Below are 26035 nucleotides of genomic sequence, written 5' to 3' on the forward strand. Positions count from 1 at the left end.
GGAGGGAAAGAGAGGGCTTTCTAGGGCATGGGCTTGTTCAGGATGTACTGCCCAAATGTATTGGCTGCATCTTCCTCTCCATTCCCTCTCTCTTGCAGTGCCAGCCATGCTGGGATTCTCTCATTCAAAGGATCAAAGCACAGAAGAACAATAGGAAGCAGGAGCCATTTTTCTTTTTTCTTTTTCTTTTTTTCTTCTTTTTTTTCCTCTTTATTTTTTCAGTCTTTGGTCTGAAAGACAGATCCAAACTGTCTTTCCTTAGCTGGTGAGGTCAGGTCAAATGCACAGTAGGAGAGTATGAGTAGGGGAAAGATGCTGAACACTGAGCTCGCAATAGTTGGTGTATTTACAGGCAACAACTCCTGAATACTGGAAATATGAAGAAGTCTTTTTTATGAGTCAGCATGCAAGTTCATACTGCCCTGTGCATGCTGTTAATGTAGATATTTAGGAGATTTCAGCTAGTAGATTTTATTCACGAGGAACATTATTTCTTCTCACTTTTCCACTGACAGTGCTCTGGTTATTACGATAAGGTTTTAAGACTACTGAGAAGTTGTGCAAAGGAAGGGCAAAGATGCCAGCTCTCTTTTAAAATAAAGCAAACAAAAAGCTGGCATTGCTTTCTGAAGGCAAGGTGTACTTCTTGAAGTGGGGTTTCTTCAAGGAACAGAGGCAAGTCAGAAGTCATGATTATGTATACAGTTGTTTATCTTGAAGTAAATAAACTTACATGTGTCATTCTCCAGTAGAGGCATTCTACATTTGAAATACCTCTTTCGGTAGTTTGAGTCAGAAATACGTGCTATGCTTTTTGGTAATTTGGTTTTCATGTATGGATATTGTCATACAAAGTAGGATTCTGTTGCACAGAAATTAGGAACAGGTTTGCTATTTAATTTTATTTCCTAGTAGTCAGCAAGCTTAGGCAAACACATTTTCTGAGGGAAAGAATGTAATTCCATTAATTCCTCTACCTCATAAAGACAAGGTATTGGTACCAATATCAAATGTGTCAGTCCCAGATGGTGGTTTGCCTACTAGATGGTCCCTTTTCTGTCCTTCCAAGAGAGGTGGTGGCGGCGTAAGTTCGTTTTGAAGTCATGGATGCTGTCACATCTGATGTGCTAGGGGAAGCTAAGTCCAAAGGAATGGAGGTGGTATTTAGTACCTTGACAAGTACCTTTTTCGGGCTGTATTGAAGGTCTCTGGGATTGGTCATGCACATTGCTCATAACCCAGAAATCAACGTTAATCGACAGAATTGGGGAGCAGGTTGGTACAGAAATCTCTCCCCATTATTTCCTTGTATTCAGTTTTAGTAGTGAGGAAGGTGGCACTTACCCAAGATGTAAATCAATCCAGTGTTTCCGTTCTGTGACTTGAAAGTTTTTTAGGAGCCACAGCTAAAGAAAAAGCTTGGTTCCCCCCAACAACTGGGTTAGTAACTTATGTCCCCTGGTGACACCTGACAAGAGGCTGATCACGGAAGGTCTGACTCCCAAGGAGCCTGCTCAAACGATTCTCTAATCTGCTGTAGGAAAGGCATGTCCGCTTTATTGCTTCTTTATGCCTTTCTCCTTATAGCTGCTTATTGAATGTTGACTCAAGGTTCAGTTATAGCACAGATAGATTTTTCCTCTCCCGTGTTGGGTATTTGTTTAGTTACAGTTGTTTAGTTATTTAAAGCATCTCCCCCGTCTGGTGTCCTCCCACTCCTTCTATGTAGGAGACTGAAGAGAAAAATGATCGTGCTCAAATCTCACAAAGTACTGTTTTGTTAGCTTGAAATTGACCTTTCTGGTCTGCGAGCATAACAGTGAAAAGGCATAAAAACGCTGCCTGGCCGAAGAACAAAGATGACATTATAAACCCGGACCGCAGAGCGATACACAAATGTTTACTTTTCCTGATAGCTTCAGGTCGTTTTTCTTCAGATCTGGGGGAGAGGAAAAATAAAGGGGAAAACCATCTTTGACTATCTTTCTAGAACGTTTTTGAGACAATTGCCATCCCTGGAGAATGAAGAGAAATGATAAATGGTGTGTGTCCGCACTGCAGAGCGCTTGCTGCTGTTTCTTCTGCTTACGCTGCAAGTTGCTCGGTTTCACGGCATTTTACGCTTCCTAAATTCGCTTTCCACAGGTGGTAACTAAAGGCTGCTGGAGTGTTTGGCCCTGTTGGAAATGTAACAGTGCCACTTGCTGTTAGTTAAGTAGTCAGGTGAATGTCGGTGGCCCTTGGTTAGTGACTTCTTCTCGGAGGAGAGCTGATAGCCAGCTTTAAGGACAGAGCTGTGAAACTGGGCTCTCCCTTTATGTCAGACTCTGTCAGCCTGTTCTGAATTTTTCTTGTGGATCTTGAGAGAAACATCAGCGAAGGAATTCTAACAGGCAGAAGCTGTCTTGCCTGCGTGTAGCCTTGCCATCTCTTCTTGCATCACGCTCTGAAACCTGAATTTGCCTTCTGAGCATTTGTCAGTGCAGCAAAAGGTCTTGCACTTGAGAGCGGCCTTGCTGGGAGAACAAGCCTCTACCTTGCCAGGGAAAGCTAAAAGAGGAAAACCAAGATAAAGTTTTGGGTTTGGACCTAGGATAAAATGAGGAGATGAGCCTCATCAGTGTGTTTGATCCTGTCTTGCCAGGATTTATGCATCACGTTGTTTTAGGTACTCATTTTCTCTCCACCATCCCCTTCTCATTTGAGTGCCTATGTTATGGCTTCCTTTGAACGTAAGTTGTTTGGATGAAGAACTGTTCTTACTTATTCTTAACTTTGCCCATTAGGGAGCTTAGTATGGATTTTCTATAAGACCTATTTAAAAATACTAGGTCTTCTTGATGCCAGCACATGAAGTTTGTCGGTTTGTGAGGAGTACAGTGCCATCGGTGTTAGTGCCTTCTGTCACTGGGATGTCCATCATGTGTTTTTCTCATGATCCTGCCTCTCTAATCGCTAGGATTGAGCTGTCACACTGCAGTGCAAGCTAAGAGACTGAACAAACATGCTGTCCAGAAAAGCCTGTGATGCAGCAGTGCTGCCCCTCTGGGGATGTGCCATGCCTGCGCTGAGGGGTTCTGTGCTGTCCACCAGTTAAAGCCCACACCAAGTTAGTGCTAAAGCCATCGAGTGGGTTTGTATTTAGCCTGTAACTACTGCACTCCTACCTCAGGCTGCTGTATTCATCTTCTGCTGCTTATGACTGCAGAAGATGCTTTTCCAACTGGCAGGATAGCTGTTGTGGATATGAGACGTTTAAAACCAAAATTCATCCTTCTGTTTATTTTACACATAAACTAGACTAAACCCCTAAGTATTATGTATGCTAAGAAAGCTTTTGGAGCCTCTCATGGGATTTTTAATTGCCTTTTTACTTAATGTTTGTGCAAATCTATTGTGTTATGGTTAGGATTTTACAGTGGGAATGATCAAATAGGAAATAATTAGCAGCAGTGCTAATTATTTATATATATATAGCAGCTTGCTTTCCACCTTTTGTTTTATCATCAGGAAATGTTTATATATATATTTAGAGTTAATAGGGTCTATTCATGTCCTTTTAAAAGATGTATGTAATTATGTAAATAAATAGGGCCATTAGGAGTAAAAATTGCTGAAGTTTCCAAATGTAAAATATTCTTTTTCGTAGCTATTTTATGAACATTTGCTTGTAGCCATGTCAGCATTAATGGTACTTGTGGAAGTGCAACATTTATAAGTCTCATACAATTTACCTAGGCTATGCACACTTTCGCAGTTTCTGACAGTATCAATGCAAATGGTAAGTGGCTATAAATTAAAAACTTCTTGAGACTTCGGGTTAACATTGCTTTACCCTTTCTATATTTGAGTTAGTAGTACCATATCTGCCCTTAAGGCTAATTCCTCTGCTCCACTGAGTGGTGGATGTGAGAACTTTATAGCAAGAAAAAGATGATGTAAACATAGGGAGGAGACCATTATTTTGATTATATTTTCTTTTCCTGTATATTTATTCTGTTTTAAAATGTCATAATGGGCATTCACAGTAATAAATATCTGTTAACTGTATTTTTTGTAGCATTGGAGTACTTTGTGCATATGCCGCCAACCAACACTTAACTAGTCAAGTCCGAGGAGCAAAGAAACTGGTTAACAGTAATTTTAAAGATCTGAAAGTTTTCCTAAACGACACCCCAGCGGTAAAGAATTTTTTCTTTATGGGAAATGAGGGTGGGAGGGAAGAAGTATAATTATTGTTTCTTTCTGTTGGGTATAAATTACACCTGCAGTGTGGTGTCTGTTCTTTGTGTGTCAGTCTCACGGAGTAAATTATGTGAGGTAAGAAGTTTTCACGTAACTGTTAATGTTTGGGAGCAAACATTCTGTGAGCAATTTTTGAGCTGGACTGCTGGAGGCTATTAGAGTGATGCTTGTTCAGTGAACCTCTTTTCCTCTCCCTGAACTAGTGTAGACTGCTAGCAGGTGAAATCCTTGACAAAATGTGATTTTAAAAGCAACACACATTAATAAAAAAAAAATGTATTACATGAAAGCTTGGATTCTGTGTTGTTTCCTGTTTGCTTGTCTTTTGGGCATGTGTGCTCTGGGAATGAACTGTGGTAACTTTATTCCAGAATTATTTTTGACTGTTTTTTTTTCTTTAAACCAATGTGGTACTGTGCTGTATTGAAAAGTTTATCTCTTTTCTGCTGTCAAGCTTCCCTTGACATTGCAAAAGCAGTAGCTTTTTGCACTAAAAGAATAAAATAAATGCTTAGACTTGTAAACTTCCCCCTATACAAATTTCAATTCTTTATGTTTTGGGAGGAAAAATGTCCTACAGCTGTAGTATCTTGCCTTTATTTAATTTACTAGTATATCCATTTTTCTTCCATGTGGCTGTTAAAGTTGAAATAGCTGGTATTCACACTGTGGGTGTGGGAGCATCCCAATTACAGTAATTCTGGGCTTCCATACCCCACAAACTGCTTGTCTGCTGGCAGGACTACATGAGAACAGGAGACATCTGAGGAGTGACATTTAAATTTTTCCGTATCTGGAGTTGTTCTGTATACAATTATTAATTTGTGCATAGTGGTGTGACAGGAGGGTGATGCAGGTATATGGTAGGAAGCAGAGGTCACATCTCATATCTCTCTTGAGACAGAGGGCCTTTCGTGAGCCTGGAGGTGCCAAAAGAAGGTTTGCACTCAAAGATGTAACCCAGCTGCTTCAGAACCCACTGGTCTCTTCACAGAGTGATTAGTGCCCATGACACTGTGAGCGTAGACAATCTTGTTACATAGAAGAAGCTATCTTAATAGAGAAAAAAATAGACACTAGTTTAAAAGTTAATAAAAAACACCTGAATTACTGAATTTAAATGTCAGGACTTGAACATTCATGCCAGGAGTTTGTCAAAGTCTCAGATATGTAGCAGGTTTTTAGTTAATATGTGGGATTACTAATTTTTCTTTCTTAGACTTGATAGCACTTAATTATGTAATCATCAGATATATCTCAAAAGTCATTTTGACAGAGAAGGTACAATGGTATCATGTATAGGTAAGTACACGTAAGAATTTCGTGAGGAAAAGAGAAGGACTGCAGTTTGCTGAAAAGGTTGTGGAATTCAATTCATTGGCTATAGAACTCTGAAATCCTAACTGATGTCCTTGCCTCATGATTAGGAGGTGTATAACATAAGAGGATTTGAAAAATGAAGTCATGTGTAAAGAGTTCTTGCCTGAAAGATTAGCAGACAGCATGAGTACTGAGTGATACCGCTGGTAGTTACACTGAATCACATTTTGTCTGTGACATTGCTGGAGATGGTGTAAAACTTGTAGACCTCCAAAATTTTAGTTCTCGAGTTAGCTTAGGAAAGCAGCCCAGCCTAATGCTGTCCCACTTAAAAAACTAAAGCCTTCTTGCTATGATTTTTTTTTCTTCTTTGGTGAAAAAAAAGCCTGTGTGATACTTTGTTGTTTAATTACATGCACTGCTGTATGATGTGTGGGTTGTTTTGGGGGTGGTGTTTTGTTTGTGTCTTTTTTTTTTTCTTTACTCCACTGAAAGCTTGAGACTGGGCCAAATCCATTTGTGGATAATGAAAAACATTTGCATTAAGGCAGAATGACCAGCTCCTTTCTGTAAGAGAAGCTCTGAGAAGCTGCCCAGGTAAAAGCCAGTCAGGACTGTGAATTTTCTTCAAAGCTACCATCCCATCAATTTGTTGCATGTCTCTCATTTCCAGAGAAATTTTCTCTTTCACTAGAAAAATCAAGTAAGAGAGGTGAAGACATGCACAAACTTACCGTGCCTGCCTGACTTGAAACCTTCATATGGCCACCGTTCCTGGTACTTAACACTTTTAAGCTGAATCTTTTTCCCCAGAGATGTTCCAGTTGCGTAGACTTCCCGATTAACTGCATCTTTTTTATGTGCACTTCTGCTAAGCAGGGTTTTAAAATATTTAGTTAACTGAAAACAGAGCTCTAGGATTTGGGAGGTTTGCACAAATATTTGGATTGTTTCAGTGTGGCAATTTCTGACTCATTTGAAAACATTACTTTTTTTTCCAATTACTTTAATAGTTTTCCATATTATCTTTTTTCAGCAAATTGACTACTTGGTGAGCCAGTACAACACAACCAAGGATAAAGCACTCTCTGACCTAAATAGTAAGTACTTTTGATTTAAAGGGAGTTAGTGATGTGTATTTAAAGCCTTCGATAAGATAATGTAAACAGTTCATAATGCAAAGTGAAATTTTAGTTGTAAGAATATAGTTTGCAAACATAATTACTGTTCTTAATCGTAAATGAGGCTAAAACCTAAGATTCTTTTCATATAAATTGTCTTGGAGCTGCTGTAATGCACATTATTTTCTGAAATAATTCTTTTGTTAAATCACTTATACAGTAAGTCAGACTAAGATTTTATTTTCCTTTTTATAGTTCAGTAACCACTAATACCTAATGCTTTTTTAGAGTATTATTCCTCGGTTTTTGACTGTGGAGCCAAATGTGAAAGAGGAGAGCTGCTAGCTGTTGCCACAGTTACAATGACTGATAGATCTCTGCATTTGTTTATTTTTGTTGTTATGCTTTGTCCTCTACTCAGCTCGAAGTTGAGATATGCGTTTATCTTCTTCCCAAAGCTGCTTAGTGTATTTGGCATTTCAGGATGAGCACTTGAAGAGCGAGAGATAAAACTTGACATACAACTGCTTCACCTTCTCCTTCAGTGCAGTCATGATACACAGCATCACCTTTTTATATGCCTCAATAAACAGAAACAACCAAACCTCTGATGTTTTTTAGAACTTAAGCATCACTTTCCAAAAACAATGATAATAGAAAAGGGTGATCATATTCAGTACAGATTAGAATTCAGTACATATTGTTAGCATGTGTTAATAAACATGGCAACTTGGGTACAGGTCTGCGTTTCAGACTGAAATGCAATACTAAAATACCAAAACTAATTTGAAACAGGACTGCTGGAAGCAAATGTATTGATTTATCATTCCTAGAATCTATCCTTCAGTGTAGGTTTAAAGTCCATTTTAAAAATAGTTTTCAATGCAGGCAGCTTGGCATACCTTCAGGTCAAAGTGTCTCTGCTGTGAAAGGCTACTAAAGCATGGTAGCCGAAGTGGTAGTTGCACATCTCCCTAACTAACTCTAGCCAAGAACACTCTAGTCTAAAAAGCTGTGTGACATGTTTAAGTCTTTAAAAATAATAATAATAATTTAAAAATAAATTGACATCTGCACTTCAAATACTAGCTTGTAGCTTCCCGGGCACTGCAAACTGAAAATTCCAATTAAATATTTATTTACTCTCAATGCCTGTTTAATGCGTTAGTTAACAGGAACATAGCTGGTTCTGTGATAAGAGTGCTCATCAATAAATAAAGATAGCTTTTATTTTCTTGTATAGTACTGGGATACCAGAATTAAGTGTGTGATACGTGGGGACAAAAGGGTTTCATTCAAAGGGAATCAACAGCAGCATAAACCTCGAGAGAAATGTAGATGAGTTCAGTTTGCCCACCCTAAGGAAATGCTGAAAAGTCTTTTCTGCTCGATAAAAAGCTCATCCCAAGCTAGAAATGACAGTCTTGACAGTAATGGATGCTTCTGTACCACTCACTATTCCCATCTCATCGAGAGCAAAAGCCAAAAAAGCTGTTTACTGTAACCTGAAAATGGAGAAGACCCAGCAGCCACCTACAGGATATGTTGTGTTAAGATGCTTCACCAATCTCTGCTCTTGCACTTGTCTGTCTTCCACACACACCCATTCTCATTTCTGCTGAACTAAGATTCATTGGTGTTTGCGGGCAGTGAGGCAGGAGGGTTTGGAGGGTGGGGATAGTGCTGGGTGAGCTTGAAGCTGGTGCCATGAGCACCAGAGCTGAATGCAGCATGTGAGGAGCAGTGACTGGCAGACGTGCATAACGTGCTTAAGGGATTTCAGCAGAGGTGTTTGGCAGGTCCAGGCTTTGGGTGACCTTGACGCATGAGGAACGAGTAAGGAAAAGAATCTGTTTACTTCTTTCTCTTGCACTACAAAACCGTAGCTTGTAGTGAATGAGTATGCCACAAAATTCCTTTCCAGATGTGAGACTGTGTTAAGGTAGCTTGTGGAAAAAGTCTGTTTCCAAAAAAAGTAGTAAATGTAATGTAATACAGATTCTGTAGTCTATTGGAATATTCATGGAATCATTCAGGTTGGAAAAGACCCCCAGGTCATCTAGTCCAACCTAGTACTGACAAGTCCACCACTAAACCATGCAACTAAGTTCTACATCTACACATTTCTTGAAGACCTCCAGGGATGGTGAGCACTTCCCTGGGCAGCCTGTTCCAATGCTGCACAACCCTTTCAGTAAAGAAATTTCTCCTAAAATCCATTCTAAACCTCTCCTCACACAACTGGAGCCCGTTTCCACTTCATCTTACCACTTGGTACTCGAGAGAAAAGCCCGATCCCCACCTTGATACAACCTCCTTTAAGGTAATTGTAAAGTATAATAAAGTCTCCCTCGAGCCTTCTTTTCTCCAAGCTGAACAACCCCAGCTCCCTCAGCCACACTTCGTAAGACTTGTATGGGTCTTTATGTATATGGTCAAGTGCTACTGAATATTTTCCACTGTATTTTGATGTAATGCTGTCCTTTATAAGCCTATAGCTAACTAAAGGACAGTTGAGTTTTTGTGTGATCCTTCTGTCACTGAATTTTGACTGTCAGGCCTTCGAGAAATTTTAATACTTTATCTATCCTTTGTTCAGTCTGATAGCACCTGTGAGGTAGTTTAAACTGAACTAGTATGTAACGTTTTTTCATCTCTCCGTGCCACAGATGTTGGACCTTTGCTTGGTAGCAGAGTTCAAGAACAGCTGGGGAAAGAAGTGCGTCCCGCACTTGATGCAGCTTTGACAATGGCAGGAGGTAAAGATGTGCATATTCTTGTATTAATGTTCAGTTGCCATGGCAAGACAGGCGTCATCTTTCCAGTTCACAGCATGGGATGGCTTTATGCAGTACTATGATTCTACTTACCATTTTTCTACATGTCATGTTGCTTTTAGACTGAGGATATCTGATGTTCTAAGATTTATAAATGTATTTAAAAAGTAAATCAGGTGCCATTGTTGATACCTAGTTTCAGCAGTCACTGAAGACAGATGAAATCTGTATTCCCTATTCAGGTGGTTGTCCCTTTCCATTGATTTTAAGGGAGACTAGGAGAGCTGTGCTCTAAGATCTCTCTGTAGGTCTTTGCAGGTTAGCCTTTGACAGGTCAGTGAATGAACAAACGTTGGCCTCATCACTGCCAAGCCTACTATGAGAGTGCCAACAGTTTCTTGATCGTACCTCTAAGTTTAGCATTGCTTGTGCTTAGTTCTGTCTCCTTTAAAGAAAATACTTTTTTTTTTTTTCCCCTATTTAAGGTTTTATTTTTTTTTCAGGAATCAGGCACACTTCAGAGAGAAAAGTGAAAGGCATCCTTAAACTTGAGTCACTTAGTGTTTGTTTTTTTTTTTTTTTAACTCATAAATTCTTTATTGAGTTCTTTCTCATTCATTCGTCACCATTTTCCTTTTTTGCTTTATTTCTCTTATTTGTCTTGAAGTCAAAGTGGAAAGGGCTATCAAAGGTAAAAAAAAAAAAAAAAAAAAAAGATTGTGTTGTGTGAAATGTGCTTTATTTTTGTACACTTGTGCATTTTTAGTTGTATCTTTGTGGTTTTTGTCTTAAAACACCTGTTTAGTGTTCTTTTTGTTTTGTGTGGTTGGGACAAAATCTGAAAGCATACAGTGTTAACATGGGTTAATGCTTGGCCATTACAACATGATCTCTTTTCCTTTCCTCTTGCAGCTACATAATTTCTTGAGTTGGATTACAACCGCCATGTTGAAAACACTGTCACGTGGATATGGGCTTTCTTTTGATTTCTAATAACCAAGCATTAAAGTTCTTTATCAAAATCCTCTGGTTTAGAAAAATGAGGGAAAGAGGAGAAAAGAATAATCTGAGAAGTGGGTAGAGTCTCAATAAAAGTAGCTTGAGCTCATTAATTTGTTTGTAGGAAAATATAAGTGATTTATTTTTATCTGCAAGAAATATGTATTCTGTGCTAGAGGGTTCTTCTGGGAGGGATGGAAAGGTTATTTAAATCAGTATTTTTAAGAAGCTCATAGTGCTTATACGTTCATGTATACTTTCTCTACCTGTATCTAGTTTCTAACTTAAGATTTTTTAAAAACTGTATCTCATCCTTGCAGCAATCAGAGAAACGAAGGAGGCACTGGAAAATGTGAGCGTCTCTGTTGAGGTTTTGCAGGAAGGCACCGAGAGACTTCATGCAAATTTGACAGATGTTAAAATGCACCTGAGCAACACCCTCAATGATTCTGCATGCTCTGCAGCACAGGCCGCCTCAACTTGCAATATCATCAGGAATTCATTAAATCAGCTGAACATTAATGCCAATTTTAGTGGGGTAAGAGAATATTTTTCAGACTTGCAGAGTGATTGCCTTGAATAAGCCCACTAATATCTCTGCAAATTGATGGTTCAGTGTGCTGTCACTTGTGAGATACGTGAACTTCACTTATTCCGTGTTTCTGGGTAATTCCAGTTACTGTTTTCATCTTCTCTGAAGAAGAGAATAAAATGTGTATCAAGCAGCTACGTTAAAGTGCTGCTATGGGCTGCAAAATAATCTGTTCTTCCTGAAAATGCTCAAGTTAAACTTTACTTTTGTACAACAAAGGTTTCAGGGGTGTGCTAGAAAGATTCTGTTATAAATGGGCTTTCTAGTTTCTTTACCCTCACTGCTATATTTGAAATATTAGTAAAGTAGCAAGACTACTACTTTGATGTGACTGAAGAATGCTTTTTGTTTCCTAGTTGCCGGGAGTGAGCTCACAGCTAGCCAAGGTCAACGATGTCCTTAAAATAGACCTTTCTAGTCTGGTTCAGAAGGTATGTTTCCTGACAAGCTTGTTAGTGCTTAATAAATAAACCGGGATACTTACAAATCACCTGTTTTCCCTTGGCTTTCTCAAGCAGAATTCTCTTGTTCCCACTTTATCTTGCCTCATGGTAGATACCTCTCATTATTCCATTGTTTGACCAAGATTTAATATTTAAATATATGACTGTGGTGCTTTACATCCCCAGGATACTACACTTCAAAATTGTTATGCTAATTGTCTGCTTGAAAGAAGAGCCCTTAAAAAGCAAAAAGGCAGAAATGTGGATCTGGTTGCAGACTTTATATTTTTAGTTTACATTAAAAAAATAAAACTCCTAATTGGTCTCCTAATTGGATGTATTGGAATCCCAACTATCTTGAAATATATATTTTTTAATTTTTTATGTGTGTATTTGATCTTAAGTCTGGTGCAACAGATCTAAGGCAATTACTATTGGTATTTTTGCAAGTCTACAAAATACTGTGACTTTCACCTATCCTTTCACCTATCAGAAATAGCATAGTTTGAGCAGTTTATAAACTAGCAATTTGAAAACATTTGTGAGTAACAGAAGGGCACTTTCTTGAACCAAAGGCTACGTGTTGGAGGCCTAGACCCCTGCAAGCTGCTGAATTAATCAGGCCTGCAGGAAAAGGCTTCAGGTGTCCACTGCAGTGGCTTCTCCTTTCTGTCCAGCTGAGCTACTGAGCTTGGTCCCCACAGCTTTTTTTTTTTTATCTTTTCTCTCCCCTTCTCACTGAGGAAAATGGATTACAGAGATAGATGGATTTCATTGTTTGTAAAACACGTTTCATGTTAGGAAGGTATAGACTTGCAGGGAGAAGGTATTTCATGTGCATTCTCAGTTCTGCATGAATTAGATCTGACAGGCAAAAGTACTATAAAATTCGATATGATTGTGACAAATGCATGTGTATATAAATTCAGATAATTTATAAGGAATATGATGGAGTCCAAACCAAATCTGGAATGCACCTGACTTCATAATTTGCTTTAATGTGCAGTAATAAAATATATTTTTTCATAGTATTACCACATACATTTTAACCATGTATAAACTTTCAATCCTTGTATAAAAGGAAAAAAATTGCAAGTAATTTGACAATGAGAAACATAATTATAATTTTTCCAATTTTTATTCTTAGGGCTATGCAGCATTTAATGATACTCCAGACTTAGTGGTGAATCAAACTAAGAACATCTTATCAGGTGAGGACAATGGAAACTGTCTTTTCACTTTAGCTGTTTAATACTGATGTTTTTACATCAATTACTGATCATTTGTTTTCTTTTGATGATGTATTTCCCGGGCTAAAGATCATTAAAAATGAAATGCAAAATTTAACTTCTTTTAAGATTTGGTGCCACAAATAGCATAAAGAGCAAGTATGTCTGAATGAAGACCCAAAATAAAATCTAAAAATAGTCCATATGGTGTTTTATGTAGGGGTTCTATTTGTTGGGCTTTTTACTCCTCAAATAATGAGAAATCATGAGGTCCCAACTGGAAACTTATGCTTTACCTTTGCTTGGTTGCAAGCCTAATTTTGCTTGACTAATATGTCTATGCTATATTCAGGAATGTGATGCTTTTTTTAAAAAAACAAACAAACAAATGAATAAAAAAACCCTGATCCTACCTGCTGTTTTACTAAAATGTAGCAAATGACAAAGGGGAGGTAAAAGATGTGCCTTAATTTAAATGCCTGTCTTAACTACTTTGTTATTCTGACTTTAAATTGTGGATTTTGACAGTACCTGGACACTTGACACTGACTGAAATATAGTATATAATGTATGTATACTAATCTGTTTTAATTTTTGTTCTTGCATTGTGGACCTGTTCTGCATAAATATACAGCTGTTCCTTGTAAGTTTTTCATTCTGTTTTTTTTTTTCTTTTTGGCAACATGAAACACAGTATGTATACAAGCATAGTATACTGTGTGAACTTGCCGAAAATGAGCCTGTTTTCTAAGAGTGTGATGTGATGCTTTTCATTAGGAAACCTAATGCAGATTTGTTCATTTACCATAACTGCTGATATCCATAAACACGGACAGGTCATCTTAATGTATCCATTTATTAAATCTGTACTTTTTTGTTTTTATAACAAATGAATTTGAGTTACAGAACAAACAAAAACAATACTTCTACTACAGAAATTTCATGTTAGTTTGTAAATTTTTCTAAAAAAGAACATTTTGGTACCTGGTTGAGCTTAATTGGAAGAGTAAACATCAAAACACAGATCTTGTCCAGTTGTCAGAGAAAGATGAGGGTGCTGCCTACTACCAAGTCGCAACCTATAGTTGTACGTCTTGATGTTTTCAGCATGTTCCAAGTTCAAAGAAAGGGGAAGAATAGACAGAAACTGCATTTTACAAATAAAGAATAATAAGTCAATGAATCGTCTCTGTGTATCTAAATAATGTGTATCTAAATTGTGAGCACAAGATTTGTTCATAATTTGAGAAAAAAATTGGCTTAACTGATCATTATCTCGAATGTAGCTAACTAATTGGAATGAATTTAAGTAATCTTTTTTAATAAGACTGAAGGTAACTATTATAGATTATCAATATAGGCAGTCTAATTTCTTTCACAGTGTTGTATTCCCAAGGGATGAAGTTTAAATAGATTTTGATCTTCTCCTTCATAAACCTAGTGGCTAATTGTCTCACTCAGTGTTACCACTAGCAATATTGCACGAAAAGCAAGATTTAAGCTGGCTAGATAAGTGGCACATTCATTGTAACAAAAGGAAAGAAAACTCTGCTCGACATCTACATCTTTCATCATTAAACTGAATGCTAAAAATAAAGTGTGTGTTTAAAATGCCATTGCGTTACTTTGAAGCTAAATGCTTTTGTTGCTTGCTTGTCTTTTCTTCACGCTTGTCTTCATGGCTTGCCTTGTTACATGTGCAAAAAGGCTTAATAGCATTTTATAATGCATAGATGGAATGTAAATTTATTCTACTAATCTGTAATAATGTAACACGTTTATTTTTTTAGATATCAAAAATGTGCTGGAATCCATTGGTTCGAATATCAGCAGCTTCACAAAAACTCTCCCTGTTCAGAAGATCTTAGCAGATCTGACAATATATCTTACACAGAGTGAAGCATATGTTCAAGATTACTTCCCATTAGTGGAGCAATACGATTTCTACAGGTATGAACGTGTTATATAAGAAATAAGGCAGGAGTGAAGTCCTACCTACTGTTAATTCTGTGTAATATTTTAATGTTCTGTAAGCCCTGTTCAAAATCACAGCTAACCAAGCAGGGTGCTGTTCCTGTACGGAGCAAGTGGTGGTTTCTACACTGCAGGCCTTCAAATCTTTTCCAGAAAGGGTAGATGTCAGAAGATGTAATGCATAAGGAAAACAGTTTACCCCCAACGCTGTGGTGACTTCTTTATTTGGGGCTTCTTTTTGTTGAGTTGCAGGTAAGTTGTGAGAGCATAGGGACACAGGGGCCCTGGAGCCAATGCCTTTTTATTGCAGGCCTTTGCAATGCGGAGTAGTAATAGCAGAGATTTTGCTTCACACCTGGTAAATCTTTGTGCACTTACGCCTGTTCCTACTGATGTAATAATTGTCCTTGCGAATGCATGGGTCAATTACACTTTGAGAAAATGTATTCTTTCTATTACTTATTCTTTATAATTGAGACCTATCTGACTTCTGTAATTGAATAGTAATCTCATTTTGCAGCACAAAGCTTTTTATTTCATACTGTTTACTTTGTCTAGTTTTTATTGCAGTCCTCCAGCTCATCAAGTTCTCTCTACATTTTGAAAATTCAATTGAGCCATTCAGTTCAAAAATGCAGTTGCTTCTTGAGCAAATTGCTTTTTGGCTCAGTGGAGTTTGGAGTTTGATTCGTTGTTTGCTCCACGTGGAGTCCTTAAAGCTTCAGTATGGGCCACCTGCAATAGCTGGACCTTGGAATACTGTAATGTAATGTTTGTTTATTCCCCAACCCTTCCGTAGCAGTTGTCTGTAATCCAATAGTGATTGGGTTCTGGCTCAAAATACATGCTGGTGTAGAAAAAAAACATTTTTTTCATAGCTGACATTTGTTGCTCAGCCAGAATCACAAATGCACTGTTAAGAATATAGTATGGCCTGAAGTGTTCTGCAGGTCTCTAGTACATTGTTTGCACGCTAACCAAGCACTTCGGCTTTATTCCTTAGGTGGCTGGGTTGTCTCATTCTCTGCTGCATGGTGGTCTTGATTGTGGTTTTCTACTATCTTGGATTGCTATGTGGAACTTGTGGTTATGATAAACATGCTTCTCCAACAACCAGGGGCTGCATTTCCAACACTGGAGGAAACTTTCTTATGGCGTAAGTTTCACTTATTTGTGAAAAACAATATGCAAACAGATACCTGTAGAAGGTTTTTGGTTTTGTTTTTAATTGATTTTGAAGAACATATGTATGAAGAGAATTTTTGTTACAAATTTAATGTGCTGAAAAAAAAAAGAGCATAAATATTTACTTAACATACTTCCACTGAGGCACTTAGGTTTTGGATTGTGCTTTCGTTGAGGATTATAGCTGAAGGTAAAAGCTCTGAATCTAGTCTTGTAAAATGAGTGTTGTAGTTATTGTATCAGTGTAAACCTATTTGGAAACTTCAGAATATGAGAACTGGGTCAAATAATTGGAAGGGTAAATTGAATTCGTAGGTCTTTTTTTTATTATTATTATTATTATTATTATTATTAAATATATTTACATATTGCTCAAAAGAAAAAAGATGTACAAGGAGGCAAGGAACACATGATTTTCTCAGACCAGGTTTTCTCAGCTTTGGGGATGCTCTTTGAAGTTCCCAGTGGGGGTTTAATATAATTTCTGTTGTATGCAGGAGAAGATTGCATCTGTAATCTGTCTAAAACTTTTTTGAGAATACAAAACTGGAGATTTGAATTTATAAAAGAATGTTGTGTGCTTTTGTGGCTTCTAACTCTTAAAGGAGTTTGCATGCCAACTGTAAATGTGTCTCCCCGCTTTAGCTGAACTTTATCTGTAAAAACTGAAAACTTTACAGAACCTAAACATTTAAGAGATTTCAGACTGCAAGAACATTGCTGTAAAATTGAAGTATTTTGGCCATCTACTAGGTCATCATTTCGCCATCTACTGTCTCTGCAAATGCTATAGCTGCTAGTTGTTGCTTTCACTGTTACCCAAAGTATGTATATTTTCTTCTTGAAAACTTAACCTAATATTTCTTTTTCAGTGGCGTCGGATTCAGTTTTCTTTTCTCCTGGGTGCTGATGATTGTAGTGGTGCTCACTTTTGTCACAGGTGGAAATGTAGAAAAACTGGTCTGTGAGCCCTTTGAAGATAAAACGTTATTCAAGGTGAAGTTATTCAAATTCAAGTTATTAAACAATGAATAGAATCCCTGTGAGTCTTAATGGTCTTGTCAGTTATTCGTGACTTATTATTTCTTATGGGACACCTCAAGTGAGTTTGGATCTGTTTTTACTTTCCATTTGCACATTGAATAGAGACGTTGATCCTTTCTTAGTTTAATTGGCTTTGCAGTGTAAATACTGCATGCCTGTCTTCCTTTGGAGATAATTTTTTCTGCAGTTCAGCATTTCTTGGGGACATGGAGCTTTAATATTCACTTTCTACACCAGAGAGGTTGAATCTACTGCTCTGCTTGTTTTTCCATCAGTGCGTGATAAGCTTAGATGTGGGTATGTGTCAAAAGATCACACATGAATATATTCATGAATTGAAAACATGGGCTTATGGTAACATTGCTGAATTTTGTCTCCTAGGTTTTGGATACTCCCTACTTACTAAATCAGCAATGGAAAAACTATCTTTCTGGCATGCTCTTTAAAAATCCAAATATTAATTTGACTTTTGAAAAAGTGTACAGGTATGCAAAGTTATGGTCAAGATTGAATTCCATTTATACATAGTTTTTGTGTTATCTTCCAGGCTTCATATTTCAAGCATACACAGAAATCTCACATATTCATGAAGACAACATTGATTTTCTGGCAAATCACTAGTAAAAATGATTTTCTTATATCAGTGAGTTACTAGGGATAGTTTTAACATAATATGGCAGAACGCTAGCAATTGAGCTCTTTGCAAAGCTTATCTTAATTCTGTGATTCTGTGATCTTTGAGACCATGAGAAGTTATTACTTACATAGATGAAGCTTCAAAGAATGTAGCCAGAACTTTTTTAAAAGGCTGATTTTCCTAATATATGAAAACATCATTAATCATTCTCTTAATGCTTTGTCTCCAAGGTGGTTTTCAGGCTGATGAATGTATTTTTATTTTTACAGTGATTGCAAGGAAAACAAAGGAATTTATACTTCCCTTCACCTAGAGCATCTGTTCAACATCAATGAATTTCTGAATATCAGTATGGTAAGTAAAGAAAGTATGAGTGGGTTCGTGAATATTTTTGAAGGCTGGTACATTCTGCAAGGAGGCACAAGCTGTCCAAACTAATTTGAAAGAAAGAAATATATTTGCAAATAAGATGTTCTTTATCAGTCTTAATCAAAAACCTTGGAAGGTTTTGTGATGTGCTTTTTTATGGGTGCAGATGATAATGTTTTTAATTTTGAAACTTGCATAGAAGGTCTAGCATTTACCAAAGGCTGCTTATGGTGTATAATGAGGGTCTTGTTCTTTATATAAATGCCTTTCGTGCTCTGTTTTCTTCCGATTCTAATCAGAATGATGTTGATCTTGTATACAATGTGCTATGCTCCTAAGAATGTTTCCAATTATGGAGGTAAAAAGAGAGGGATAAAATCATAGATAAAATCCTTTCAGTTAAGCTGTAATAACACACAACTGTACTGTCACTGTACGACTGTACTAATGTTTTGGTTACCTGTAATCCTGACCTGCGTTACTGCAACCCTTCGTATGCTTCTTCACAGAAGTGATGAGCCACTGAAAGGAAGATGCTGTTATGTGAGGGGAGGGGTATGGAGGACTCTGCCCTGGATGCAAACTACTTTTGTGTTCTAATTTGTTTCTATTCTCAGTATACAGAAGATGTAGCACTTCGAATCGAACATATTCAGATAAATCTCAGCAAAATCATTCTGCTGGATGAAATAGGGAAGGAAAATCTTCTGAATTTCAGCTCTTCAGGAATAGATGGGATAAACTTTGGAGCATATTTAACAGAGGTGAGACTGTAGTAATCTAGGGGCACCACTGGAACAGCTTAAAATGAAATGTTTCTTCAGCAATGGGAAAACTAGAGGAAAAATCCGCTTTTGTGGGGAAGGGGAAGTGGAGCAAAAGTACTTCAGAAGTTAAGCACTTCAGTAAGCATTTGAAGAAATAAAGGATGGACAGAGTAGGTGGTGTGATTAATTGCAGTCTGTTTGCGCAATAACAACATACTCTTTTCTTTCTGAACTGTTCATATCTTGTTTTAGATCAATAAAAGTGTAACCAAGGTTGATCTGTTGTCATTTGCTAATGACTTAGAAGCAAGAGCAGACCAGCTGGTAAGTTTAACTTATCAATATAATAATACATAAAATTTGGCATTTTAATATTATATAAGTATGTATAGCCAAATATTTAGACTTTCTGTTGGAAAGTTCTTGTACTTCAGACACATAGAAGGTGCATTGTCGCATAAGGAAAAAATTAAAAAAACAATGTTGTATGTGAGCTATGTTTTAGAGAGTGCTCAATATTGATTTTTATATGTTAGCAGTTTTACAGCCTCTGCTTTGGAAGCATACTTTGTTAAACTGCAGATTAAGAAATCAGAGTGCCTGCTAACTCCATTGTAGTGTTTCCTCTGACGCTGTCTACGTTTTAGGGTCCTAGTTAGAAGAAAAGTTGCTTGGATCATGATGGATTTCAGTGGGTTTTCTTTCACTTAGTGCTCAGAAGATTTTGCAATTAGCAATGAAATGAATACTGAGGCAGCTCATAAGGCCTCTGTTAGGAGCTGGGGCTCCACTGAGGGGGAAGAATGCACAAAAGAGATCCTATCTGCTTTGTAGGGCTTGTTCAATGTAGACACACTGACACTGCTCAAAGGCTAGAACTACAACAAATGAATGAATCTGCAGAATGACACAGCTGTGTTAACACCTAAACTAACTAAATATTCAAGTGATACGTTTGGATGTATGTCAAGGTCACATTCTATTTAATTTCAAAGTGGGAGACAGTTTGGACACTAGATTGCTTTGCAGTCACATAAGACAAATTGCTGCATTGTGGCATGGGAGAGAGTTATGCTGCACATGTACTACAGTCATTTGTATCACAAAAAGACACAGCAGCAGAGTGAGACCATGCTGGTTGGAATTTATCAAATTTTCATCCTTCCTCCAGGGAGAGGGCAGCACTGGTAGAAGTGGCTGGTATGTTTAATCCAGCTTTTTGCAAAAATTGATCACACCTGTTCCTTTTTTTTTTTTTTTTTTTTTTTTAAATGCCAGACCTGTACTCACATGGGGATTAGTCTGCCCATGTTTGTTTTTTTTTTTTTTTTTTTTGTATGGTGTCTATCATCCTCTTTAAGCACAGTGGGTGAGTCATACTTTGTATGCTTGCTCATTTAGGTTGTCTGCTGACTTGGACAGACACCAATAGCTTTGGCCACACTTCACTTCCATTTTCAATTTTTTCTCTACCATTTTGAAGGTTGTACAGATGGAGACTTTTTGTTTTGGGGGCTGTTTTCTAAAGTGAAAGCTGAGGTTCTTCAACATGTTATATCTTAATAGAATTGCCTCTGAGATGTCTCTTTAAAGGTACATTTTACATAGCTCCATAAAAGAAAATCTATTGTGCAGGTAGATTGGGTTTTCTTTTTTTTTTTTTTTTTTGTAGCAGAATCTAAAGGGAGCATTGGAAGTGCGAATAGATAAGGCTAAGTAATTTCTTCATATAAAAGACAAAGAAAAATACAATATTAAATGTGTTCTCTCTCAGAGTGTATGTAAGTGAGTGTATTCTTGCTATATAGTGTAATCTGTAAAGTGACTAAACAAAAAACCAACACAATACAACATATTAGATTGTTACAAAATGGATGGTGGTTTCCAAGGGTATTTTATAATTCTACTTTATTATTGTGATAGCTCTTACAGCTTACAGGAACAATCAATTAAAGAATACATTAAAAACTTTTGGAATTAATTAACTTTGAGTGTATAGATTGCATTTTCTGGCACCTTGCACAAAATTAAATGTACATTTTAACACTGGAAAAAGCAAACAGTAAAAAAAAATTGTATCAAACCAAGGGGTCATGCTATGAAGAAAGGAGCAATATTGCCCACAGATATTATTAGGTAAGTGGATCCAGCTTGTCAGCACAAAGTGTACTGAAGCTGCTCTGTAGCCTTACGGACAGTATTGAGCACCCTTATCTCTCGGAACAGAAAACATGAAATGACTGCTCACACAAGCACTTCTCAGGAAATGAACGCATGTCTGAGCATCAAAGCCTGCTGGCCATACAGCTAAAAATGATGGTCTTTTGCTGTTTGGCTTTACAATAGGTATATTTCTTAGTATTTAGCCATTATACCTGTAAACTGGGTAAAGGGGGCGAGGGTTTGTTTCCTTCTCATTTGGAAAGAGGATCACAAGACAGAGCAGCATCCCTGGCAGACTGCTATCGAAAGAATAGGCAAAGCTGGAAAAAGCTGCAGGGGGGCCTTAGAAAAACGTTGCAGAAGTATGTACCCCAAAGATAAAACTGGCTTTAAAAAGGCATAAGTCTAACTAGGAAAACGTTTTGCTACTTTTCACCAGGCTGGTTCTCTCAGATTGGATGGCAGCAGTGGAGAAGAACAAGTACTGTGAGAGATGCATTGCCATTCTCAATTACAGTGCTGCCTTGGGATTTATTCTCTTTTCCAGTGTAGACGCTGCTGTAATAGGCATTGCAGAAAAAGTAATTTCCACTGTACAGAAGCAGAGAAGCAAAATTCATACAGCCATTCGCATTGTCATTTGTTCCTTCTGCTATTTGACTAGCATGTCTTTTCATGAAATAATCTAATTTTGACAAAAAGTAAATTTTCCACAAAATGAAATGATAGCTCTTCCTATTCTCTATTTGCCAGTACAGTAAAGAGTATCAGCAGAAGTTTTTCTCAGTAGAAAGCTGCACTGTTAGGGTACCCCAGATGAAACATCTTGAAACCCCTTTTCCTGAGTGAGGGCTCATCTCTACACAAGCCAGGGCTTGCATTTAGGGTAGCTCTTCTTGCAAATCCAGCAGTTTTTGAGTCCTTAAAACTGTGTCCTATGGAAATGGGCCTGTAGTTACCTGCTGTAGGTACCTAAGTTCCCCAAGGGCTGCGGTCTCAAAATGGGAAAAGAAGTTTCAGAGGAGGAAAGGCAAGCAAGCCTGCTAACCAAAAGTGGTGTTGGGGTACCAGTGGATTGTATGATGTGAAAACAGAGAAATCTGATTTCCTTTGAGAAAACAGGTTTAGGTCTATGTTTTGTCTTGGACTAAAATTCTTCTACTTCTGAAATTGAGTTAAATGTGTATTCAGGGAGCCAGTTGTTTTTGCCACCAAGAGGTGACAAAAATGAAGAAAGAAGTGGATGAAATGATTTAATTCTCCTAAATACATTTAATTTTGATGGCGTTTTGCAACAAGTGTGAGCTCCAGGTGGGTATCCAGGCTTTAAAATCAGGGCACAAGCTCATCTTTTGACTGAAAAGTGGAAGCCACTAAAAGGAAAAATATCCCTCACAGAGTCATTTCCAACTGAAAGGGTTGAGACTTCACTGCCCTTCAGAAAGCAGATGACTAGTGGCTATGTCCATGCCGCACACAGCAAAAGTATTTGAGCATCTGTGAATGAGAAATGCTCGTTCCAGAGGAGGGCACCCCTGCACCAGGGACGGGCCAGAGAAGAGGAGAGTAGCAAGGGGTGTGCTTCCTCTTCTGTATTTAAACTAACTTAGTGGGCTCTGTGAAAATTTTCTATTAAATCTGATGATAATGTTACAGCCAGACAAGCAGTTTAATATATATATGTTTTGGTTTCTGAGGTTTGAATTATTAATATGGCAATTTTTTTTCCCTTTGTGTTGAGGATTTCCATTTGTCATAGCCTGTTGTTAGCATTAGCAGCCATGCAGTTTATAATGTGTAACTTTCATTGTGGTTCACTTTTTTTTTTTTTTTTGCTTTTATTTGAAAGCTTTGGGAGTATTGAACAATACTGAATAATTTCATTTTTTGCAGCCAAAAGGAGCACTGGAAAATGCCTTAAAAGGACATGCAAACAATATTCGGATGATTCATAACCAGCAAGTTGTTCCACTAGAGCAAGCTATGGTAAAATATTAAAGCAATATTAAAACATATATGTAAAAAAAAATGGTTCTCTGAATCTTGAATGCAATTTAGAAAGCTGAACTTGCTAGTATATAAGCACAAGTTGCATTTGTATTGTCACTGAAGATTAAACTGGTTAAAGTCTGTATTTAATAAACATTTCTCATACGTGGGATACTACTACTTTATAATACTGCCTTTAAAATACTGCCTAAGATCATGGCCCCATTTTTTCCCTATTTATATTTTTGGTTATATATGGATAAAAGAGGAAACGGGGAAGAACTTTCCAAAATTCTAATCTTAAATCACCCATTTTCTTTTTTCCTTACCATTTGTCTTCAGTAATAAAAGTAGTTTTGACTTTCACACATTTCATGAAGTTAACAAGCACTTAACAGTGCTGGAATTGAAGCTCTGACAGTCGTAGTTAGAGCCAAAGGAAAATATTTTCTGTTGATGCTGTTAAAGATGTGAAAAGGCTCCTTCTGAATGTTTTTTTTTCCAGACACTGATTTGTATCAAGCTGTGAATTTCATACGTGCTAGCTGTTGTTTTTTCCTCTACATAACTTGAAGACTTTTATTTTATCTTAGCATCAGATAAAGTATTTCTGCCCCTGTCAAAGCCCTCCTAAAAAAGCACTAGGCCTCTGATTCTATGCTGTTCTTTCTAATTAACTCCTAATTATTCTCATCTCTTTTTCCTTTTACAAAACTGACTGTCAAGAAATATGTTAAAGCTAGGGTAAGTGCTTCTTCCCTTCTGACACTGCACAATATACAAATACTGTATATTTGTATATACAATAATACCACAAAATACAAAGCTGTACTCTGGACACCCAGTTCCAATTTCAACTGTTCTCTCTTTCTTCCCCCAAATAAATCTTTCCTAGTTTATTGTTACTAATTTGAGTTAATTTGAAGTCTTCAAGTACACAGCTTTTAACGACTTAGTGCTGTAACTGAATCACCAACATGAATGGTTAATAACACAATATATTTATTAGTTTTAAGTTAATATAACTGCTGTTACTGTATAAAATGTGGTACGTTATATTGCAAACAAAATAATCTGTACAAAATTGAAGCACACATACAGTGTTGCAACAAGTAGGCTCTTACCTCTAGTGATGACTTACCTTTTTTTTTTCCGCTCTTTTGTACTAGAGCACTTTAAATCAGAGCATTAGGCTTCTGAAGAGGACATCATCTGAACTTATGGTAAGTTTTTTTTTCTGGCAGCAGGAGCATTTTACTGTGTATTAAATCCATTTACCCCATATACAGGACATATTTTCAATACAGGTTTGACTATTTCTGGTTGTTCTGTTATTAGGAAGAGATTGTAGTGCAGTGAGGTAGTAAAAAGCTTTTAGATATCTCTGCACAGCTTCTTCTATGTTGCCATTCCCTTCCTTTTAGAGGAGGGGGAGAGAAGGAAAGAATCTTTTTTTTAAATATGAATTACAAACTTAATTATCAGGTGATAAAATAGACTAGAGTAAAGTTCCGTGTATGGTGCTAATAATGCTAGTAAAAATGTAGCCTTTTTATTTTCTAGAATCCTTGAAAGCTAAACTTGGAGATGGGGAACAACCAAGAAAGAAAACCCAAAAATACAATTGAGACAAGAGCTTTGTGATTCACATTCTTGACCAGCTCTTGTCCAATGTCCAGCTCCCACTGGGCCCCATCTCTTTGGCATTGTAGTCATTACCCTTCTGCTTCTGCAGCATCAGCCAAACACTGGGAGCCTGTGACTGTGTAGAAGCTTCTCCAGGGTGTCCAGTGTCCCATTCAAATAGCAGCTAGTGCCTGCACCATAGTGAGACCAGCTGCCTTTGGGCTCTGCAGGTGTGAGGAGGATAAGCAACGAGATGGTTACTTTTGTCAGCAAAGTTTTCTATCGCTTCCAGCCTGCCTTTGGCTCTGGTACCTTTTTTTTTTTTTTGTGTGTGATTTTGACCACTATCGTAGGACCCAAAGATTGGATTTCTCAAGAGATGAAAGTATCTCTACTCTTAAGACAACAAGAACAGAAGAGAAAGGTGGTCTAGTATATAAACTAATTACGTAGGTTCCAGGAAAAGTTGCCGTTCGTACCTACTGCTACTTTTCTCTTTTAGTAGTTAAAGGTTTTTGTCAGATGGTCATGATCCTTAGGCAGAGTGTAATTGCATATTTTGTCAGGTGTTCACAAGACGATGTTATGGATGTATCAAGAGAATAATTTATCATCTATAGTGGCTGCAGAAGAACTGTAACAGCTTGAAAGGGATTTATTTATATTAAACACCTTCTCTTCCCCTCCAGGTTAAGGTGAAAAACGTCATTAGCGCTGTTAATGCTGCCCAGCTTCTCATAAACAACAATGCTTCTCTAGTTATTGTCCAGGTAAGTTTTATCTGATTTAATTACATTTGTTTAACCTATCATGGAGATAGAGGTTCACTTACTTTTGTCTGTTTTTAGGAAACAAAAAAGTACATGGACACCATAGTTGGCTACTTCGAGCAATACATTGATTGGGTGAAGGAGTCGGTAAGGTGCATTTGCTTTATTGAGAGAAGCTGCTTTTAAAAACGTAAAGGAGCTAAATAGTAGTAACAGAAAAGTTACGTTGATTGTATGTTTTGTAATTTCAATTTGTAAGATATTTGTGCTCAATGGGAAGGAGAAAACTTGTCTTCTCAAAATAATTTTGTATGAAGTAGAATTGAAAGGATGAGTAGTATTGATTGGAATAAAATACCAATTTAGTACAGTTTGTTTTTTTGTCCAGGGCTAGCCTGAAAACTACCATTTGTGCTAAAATTGTACTGAGACTGCTTAGTTCAAAATTATATCATTAGCATCTTGTTTTGTTCTTCTTTCTGTAGCTTAAGTCATTGAGAAATTGAGTTGATGTTTTAAAGATTTAAGTTCAATTGATAGCATATCCCATTGGAATTTATTGTGAATTTGGAAAGGGAGAGAGAGAACAATTTAGTAAACAGTATCACAGAATCACAGAATTTTCTAGGTTGGAAGAGACCTCAAGGTCATCGAGTCCAACCTCCAACCTAACGCTAACAGCCCTCCACTAAACCATATCCCTAAGCTCTACATCTAAACGTCTTTTGAAGGCTTCCAGGGATGGTGACTCCACCACTTCCCTGGGCAGCCTGTTCCAGTGCCTC

At 37.3% G+C, this 26035-nt stretch overlaps 1 protein-coding gene across 9 annotated transcripts in view; it reads left to right on the forward strand.

Moving 5' to 3' along the window:
* PROM1 (prominin 1) overlaps positions 1-26035 on the forward strand; it is a 62093-nt gene that overhangs the window by 29433 nt on the left and 6625 nt on the right. For 3 of the 9 annotated variants that reach the window (XM_032187333.1, XM_032187332.1, XM_032187334.1), the window contains exons 6-24: positions 4061-4181; positions 6602-6665; positions 9356-9445; positions 10783-11000; positions 11411-11485; positions 12645-12708; positions 13361-13369; positions 14517-14676; positions 15704-15856; positions 16758-16881; positions 17311-17414; positions 17836-17920; positions 18553-18699; positions 18955-19026; positions 22759-22851; positions 23581-23598; positions 24024-24077; positions 25170-25250; positions 25329-25397. In XM_032187333.1, coding sequence (XP_032043224.1) covers positions 4061-4181; positions 6602-6665; positions 9356-9445; positions 10783-11000; positions 11411-11485; positions 12645-12708; positions 13361-13369; positions 14517-14676; positions 15704-15856; positions 16758-16881; positions 17311-17414; positions 17836-17920; positions 18553-18699; positions 18955-19026; positions 22759-22851; positions 23581-23598; positions 24024-24077; positions 25170-25250; positions 25329-25397 — 1801 coding nt within the window. The remainder of the gene's footprint in view (positions 1-4060; positions 4182-6601; positions 6666-9355; positions 9446-10782; positions 11001-11410; positions 11486-12644; positions 12709-13360; positions 13370-14516; positions 14677-15703; positions 15857-16757; positions 16882-17310; positions 17415-17835; positions 17921-18552; positions 18700-18954; positions 19027-22758; positions 22852-23580; positions 23599-24023; positions 24078-25169; positions 25251-25328; positions 25398-26035) is intronic. The other 6 variants (XM_032187335.1, XM_032187338.1, XM_032187337.1 and 3 more) reach the window with 2 other exon arrangements.

The sequence above is a fragment of the Aythya fuligula genome, chromosome 4, assembly GCF_009819795.1.
Source record: "Aythya fuligula isolate bAytFul2 chromosome 4, bAytFul2.pri, whole genome shotgun sequence".
Classification (NCBI taxonomy): Eukaryota; Metazoa; Chordata; class Aves; order Anseriformes; family Anatidae; genus Aythya; species Aythya fuligula.